Source organism: Helianthus annuus, chromosome 10, assembly GCF_002127325.2.
Source record: "Helianthus annuus cultivar XRQ/B chromosome 10, HanXRQr2.0-SUNRISE, whole genome shotgun sequence".
Classification (NCBI taxonomy): domain Eukaryota; kingdom Viridiplantae; phylum Streptophyta; class Magnoliopsida; order Asterales; family Asteraceae; genus Helianthus; species Helianthus annuus.
The window spans coordinates 128,397,392-128,403,780 of NC_035442.2; the positions used below are offsets into that span (position 1 = coordinate 128,397,392).

At 34.6% G+C, this 6,389-nt stretch overlaps 1 protein-coding gene across 1 annotated transcript; it reads right to left on the bottom strand.

Moving 5' to 3' along the window:
- Positions 1-204: 204 nt before the first annotated feature.
- On the bottom strand, positions 205-3,288 carry LOC110885340 (probable protein phosphatase 2C 63). Its single transcript, XM_022133025.2, has 4 exons — positions 2,898-3,288; positions 1,596-1,969; positions 759-995; positions 205-663 (listed from the first exon to the last, which is right to left on the bottom strand). Exons 1-4 carry the CDS (start codon positions 3,151-3,153, stop codon positions 409-411), a joined length of 1,122 nt encoding a protein of 373 aa, XP_021988717.1. The 5' UTR covers positions 3,154-3,288; the 3' UTR covers positions 205-408.
- Positions 3,289-6,389: the final 3,101 nt, after the last annotated feature.

Genomic DNA, 6,389 nt, shown 5'->3' on the forward strand with positions numbered 1-6,389 from the left:
TAATCAAGAAAATGGAAGGATGTTACAGTAATAAACAAACTATTAGTGTCTAAACTAGAATCATTTGTCCTTGTTTCAGATACATAAAAAACAAAGCAATTTGAATATATTAGATTTAAAAACTAATCAAGTTACTTTATCTTCAATTTTTATTTTAGTTTGCAAAACATTTCAGTCTCATATCAAATTTTATTTGGTCAACCATAGAAATAAGCCAATAACTATAACTCATGAACCTCATATCATATCAACACTCTTGTGACCAAAAAACAAAGGAATATGTTAGAAATCAAAAAACCGGTTTATAAGGAGATGCAAACAAGTATGATATCAGCAGCAGCTGCAGCACTCTTGTAGAACTATTTACACTGTTAACTTCCATCATCTCTCCTTCTGTCTGTACCTTTCTTAGTTCTTCAACAAAAGAGGATCTTCCACAACTTTATCTTCATTATGAGAATATATATCAACAGGCGCAGTTGTGAACCCTATTTTGCTATGTTTGGATGCTTTCTCATGATCAAGATATATTACAATCACCGATATGTCATCATGGAAATGTCGCCGGATTCCCCTTTCTATCTTCATTATATCTTTGTATCTCAACTCCCGTTTCTTTGTAGCCTCGCGGATCGCTGCACCCACCAATCTTTTTGCTATTCCCTGAAACGAGACAGACGTTTTTTATTCAACTGATTATCCAAAAGTAGTTATTCACTTATTTGATTTGTAAATTATGAGATAAAAAGGCGACTTACCGCTCTTGGATTTTTGTAAACGATATCAACTGCTGCTTCGTCACTCAAATGCTCCCAAAGCCCGTCAGAAGCGAATATTAAAAACAAGTCTTGGGATTTAAGTTTGCGAGATATGATGGACGGTTCCGCAGTCAATACGGGTTTTTTCAAAGGAATGTGGTGTCCGTATTGCATAAGACGTGCGTCCCTGTGAAATTCGGGTTTCTTCAAATAGAAGTCACCTATAGATCTTGATACCTGAAAAGAAGCGGCTAGTGGGTATCAATTCCATTTCTTTCAAAATGGAAATCTTATGTCTATAACAAAATTGCAAGTCTCTTCCCACATGTAACATGTATGATGTATGCATAAACATTAGAATAAGGGTATCATGATGATTCTCAAAAAAGTAAAAAGAAAATGGACAAAAATAATTGAGAATAAGATGCCACACTAAAATAAAGAATTTACATATCAATTGGCTCCAGGGTGTCGAGAATCAACTTTTTTACAAAAGCAAAGACGAAAAAAGATCTAAAAAGGAGGTGAAGATCAAAAGTGAATAGGAAACTTAAAAGCGTAGCGCGTATTTTTATATTGATTTGGTAGTTGGGCATATGAAGATTTCTAAAAAATGATATATACATATATTGTTCAGTAACATGTGAGCACATTGATGACAAAGGGCACCTAACTTCTAGACATTTAACACTAGAAGGGCATTGTGTTAAACTGTTAACTTCAGTCTTTTGCAGGTGGAAAGGAATATGCTAACTAATGCAGGTTCTACGTCAAAATCAAGCATGCAGATAATAACTATTTAGCTTTGATTATACGACAAAGAGAGCCCATAATTACCTGAATTATACCCTTGATTCTCCAAACTCCCCTGCAATATATAACAACAGGTGAATCACCAGGATGTTGGGCTTCTACCTCGTTCCTGACCTCCTCGTACGAAACGTTATGATCTCTGGACAAACGCTCTGCAACAACTCTAGCCTTTCCTCCATCGGAAACTTTCTGACCGAGAACTACTCGCGAGTCCCCGAGGTTAGCTACGTGTAATTCACCGTCAGAGATGGCACCGACAAGACAACATGAGCCAACTGATGCAATCTGAGGTCTAACTGGCATTTGATGTCTTACAAATTGAAGGAACTTTTCTTCAGTCGCGCTGAATGCCTTCTTTATAACATCTGCAGATATACCTCCTTGTTCTGTTGCATACTCTGAATATAAAAAGTACCAGATATGAACACATAATCACAGAAAGAATTCTGAATCAAAACAGCTGACTGTGAAATTCCAACTTTCGAACATAACGAAATTTCACAAAACAACGTTACAGTGAATGCATAAGAGAAACGTTACGGTGAATGCATAATCACAGATAGAATTCTGAATCAAGACAGCTGACTGTGGAATCTAACTTTCGATCATAACATGATTACACAGAACAACATTCAGATTTCAAAAAAGTTAAATAGCTAAACCAAATCACCTATTCAATTTCACACAATAAGCACCTAGGGTTTGACATTAGTGTATAGAATTCTGAATCAAAACAGCTGATTGTGAAATTCAACTTTCAAACATAACACAGCAACAACATTCCGATTTCACAAAACTCAATACCTAAACTAAATCACGTATTCGATTTCACAAATGTCAGCATAACAAAAACCTCACAGTAAACACATAATCACACACATAATTTCAAATCAAAACACTTAATCATAAAATTCAACTTCCAAACAAAACAAAACATAACAACATTCAAATTTCAATCCAAATCACATACTCAACCTCACACAAACAACACCTAGGGTTTCACACTACTGTAACAAAAACCTCACAGCAAAACACATAATCACTGTATCACATACAGAATTTCAAATCAAAACATCTAATCACAAAATTCAACTTCCAAACACATTCAAATCTCAAACAAAATCACACACAACAATCACCTAAATTCGACACTACCGTAACAAAAACCTAACAGTAAACACATAATCAATCAATCACAATCACAAACAGAAATTCAAATCAAAACATCTAATCACAAAATTCAACATCCAAACACAACAAAACTCATTCAAATTTCAACCTAAATCACATATTCAATATTCGACACTAGCGTAAACGAAACCTTACTGTGAATAAACGGAAACAGATTCGTATTAACAAACCGAGAAGCTTCAGGACCTCCATGACCATCATAAACGCCAACATACGTAGCAGAAGGTGACGTATACACCTGACTTTGATCTTCAAGGTTCGAATTCGCCTGAACAACGGCGATTGAAAAGTCGCCGGAGGAATGAGGCTTGAGGTCGTTGTGCCACAGCAATACGTCACCGCTCCGTCGCCCTAGACATCTCTCCAACGGCTTCACACACATACGCAGCATCTTGTTGTTGTTTTGAAATGCAAATGGAATGTAAATGAAATGAAAATGGAATGTGAATGAAATGGAAATGTTATTTGGGAGAGAGATATTTTGTTTGAAAAGTGAGAAATAGCGTGTTGTATAGAGAATGAAGGAAGATGATGATGAGGAGGATTAATACGCATCTTGGAGTTGAAAGTTGAAACCGTGTTATATACATACTTTTGACTTTTTTAACTTTTGACTTTTTCAAATTCATGTTCCCCATTATGTATGTATAAAACCAAATGTATACATCAATATATTCATGTTCCCATTAACTTTTACTTGTTTTGTAATTCGATTTCGTAGATTTCAAGCTTGTTCACACTTAGGTACTCTAGGAATCCTTGAGTATTTTATTCGGTTTGGTAAGGTAGTTTGGTAACACTGTCGCAGGCGGCTTAATTTGAAAATCGGGTAGTGAGAATCGGGTGTTGGAAACCGATTATGAGCGTGGGTAGGTGATGAGGTTGATGTTTGTTATTGGTTGGTGTCATTTTTGTGCTTACTGGTTGGTGCTCTTACTAATTCGGGTAATTTTCTATAAATTTGCTAAAAAATAAGGTGGTTATTCTTCATTAGTTGATGTTATTTAGGTATTTGGTTGTGCCCTAGTATTTGGATTTGAAGTAATGACGACTTAATCTTGGTTGCTCATGAGATGGTAACATACTAAATTATCCAACTTATATTAATGTATCTAACAATAAACATAACTTAGTATCTTGAAGAAAATTGAGCTTTTATATCTTATTTTTAAACGTTGTCAAAGTTAGGGGTGTTAGTTGTGTTAAGGTGACGGGTTTTGAGTTGTTGGTAAAGGGCATACCCACTTATTGAGGAGAGGGGCAACCACTCCCTATGGGAAAAAAAAATCAATGTTTTAGGCAAAAATCTCGATTCCCTCCTTCAAAGTTTGATTAAGTCGCATGATCCCCCACCCCCACCTCTAATGGAAAAAAAAAACTGAGCTCGTCATTGTTGTCGGTTGAATGGATAAACCTGAATATAACTCATATTTGTTCAACCCTAACTGTACAAATTAAAAAAAATATATATAACCACAACACACCCAAGCAATTCATTTTCCTAAATAAGTCAATTGAGTTGACGGGTTGTAAACAAATTGGTAGGTTATAAATGAATGTTATCAAGCTGTAAACAGGTTAGCCTGATCACGTTGAGGGGTTGTACTAATGGTTTAAAAGAGTTTGTGGGTTGACGTTATAAAAAATATACTTTTAGTTTTGGACAGATCAACATGTTTTACTAAATGGGCTAAACAAACCAAGTAAATATATAATATTTAAATATTTAACTAAAAAGAGTTAAAAGGGTTCAATCTACACATTAAATATTTATTAAACGGATTCGAAACAACAAACCTCAACCTAATTATTTTTACATTGTATATTTTGAATCGTATTATTATCCAATTTCAACACCTACTCGATAAAAAAGACACTAACTACTTGAGAAATATTCAAAGATTCATACACGAGATGATGATGATGATGATAATGCCACATGTGATATGATGCACATTTATTTAAATTCACGGGTCAACTTCATCCTGTTGGGTAGCATGTAATCCAAATCTTTCTTTGTATTTATCATAAAATACATACGACCGACCAACAACGGAGGCCGGTTCAAAGTCCAAACATACCTACCACCGAATACAAATTGTTTTTCTTTTCGTTACTGATATTATTCAAATATTATTTTGAAGATGTGACTGAAAGTTATATTGATCAAGAGTATTAGGCTGGAGGGTATTTGAAGCCTCGGGCTTTATTCTGCTACCTTATCATCACATCACGAATAGGACCTTTCTTTAACAACTAATTAATTCGATTTCGTAGATTTCAAGCTTGTTCACACTTAGGTACTCTAGGAATCCTTGAGTATTTTATTCGGTTTGGTAAGGTAGTTTGGTAACACTGTCGCAGGCGGCTTAATTTGAAAATCGGGTAGTGAGAATCGGGTGTTGGAAACCGATTATGAGCGTGGGTAGGTGATGAGGTTGATGTTTGTTATTGGTTGGTGTCATTTTTGTGCTTACTGGTTGGTGCTCTTACTAATTCGGGTAATTTTCTATAAATTTGCTAAAAAATAAGGTGGTTATTCTTCATTAGTTGATGTTATTTAGGTATTTGGTTGTGCCCTAGTATTTGGATTTGAAGTAATGACGACTTAATCTTGGTTGCTCATGAGATGGTAACATACTAAATTATCCAACTTATATTAATGTATCTAACAATAAACATAACTTAGTATCTTGAAGAAAATTGAGCTTTTATATCTTATTTTTAAACGTTGTCAAAGTTAGGGGTGTCAGTTGTGTTAAGGTGACGGGTTTTGAGTTGTTGGTAAAGGGCATACCCACTTATTGAGGAGAGGGGCAACCACTCCCTATGGGAAAAAAAAATCAATGTTTTAGGCAAAAATCTCGATTCCCTCCTTCAAAGTTTGATTAAGTCGCATGATCCCCCACCCCCACCTCTAATGGAAAAAAAAAAAACTGAGCTCGTCATTGTTGTCGGTTGAATGGATAAACCTGAATATAACTCATATTTGTTCAACCCTAACTGTACAAATTAAAAAAAAAATATATATAACCACAACACACCCAAGCAATTCATTTTCCTAAATAAGTCAATTGAGTTGACGGGTTGTAAACAAATTGGTAGGTTATAAATGAATGTTATCAAGCTGTAAACAGGTTAGCCTGATCACGTTGAGGGGTTGTACTAATGGTTTAAAAGAGTTTGTGGGTTGACGTTATAAAAAATATACTTTTAGTTTTGGACAGATCAACATGTTTTACTAAATGGGCTAAACAAACCAAGTAAATATATAATATTTAAATATTTAACTAAAAAGAGTTAAAAGGGTTCAATCTACACATTAAATATTTATTAAACGGATTCGAAACAACAAACCTCAACCTAATTATTTTTACATTGTATATTTTGAATCGTATTATTATCCAATTTCAACACCTACTCGATAAAAAAGACACTAACTACTTGAGAAATATTCAAAGATTCATACACGAGATGATGATGATGATGATAATGCCACATGTGATATGATGCACATTTATTTAAATTCACGGGTCAACTTCATCCTGTTGGGTAGCATGTAATCCAAATCTTTCTTTGTATTTATCATAAAATACATACGACCGACCAACAACGGAGGCCGGTTCA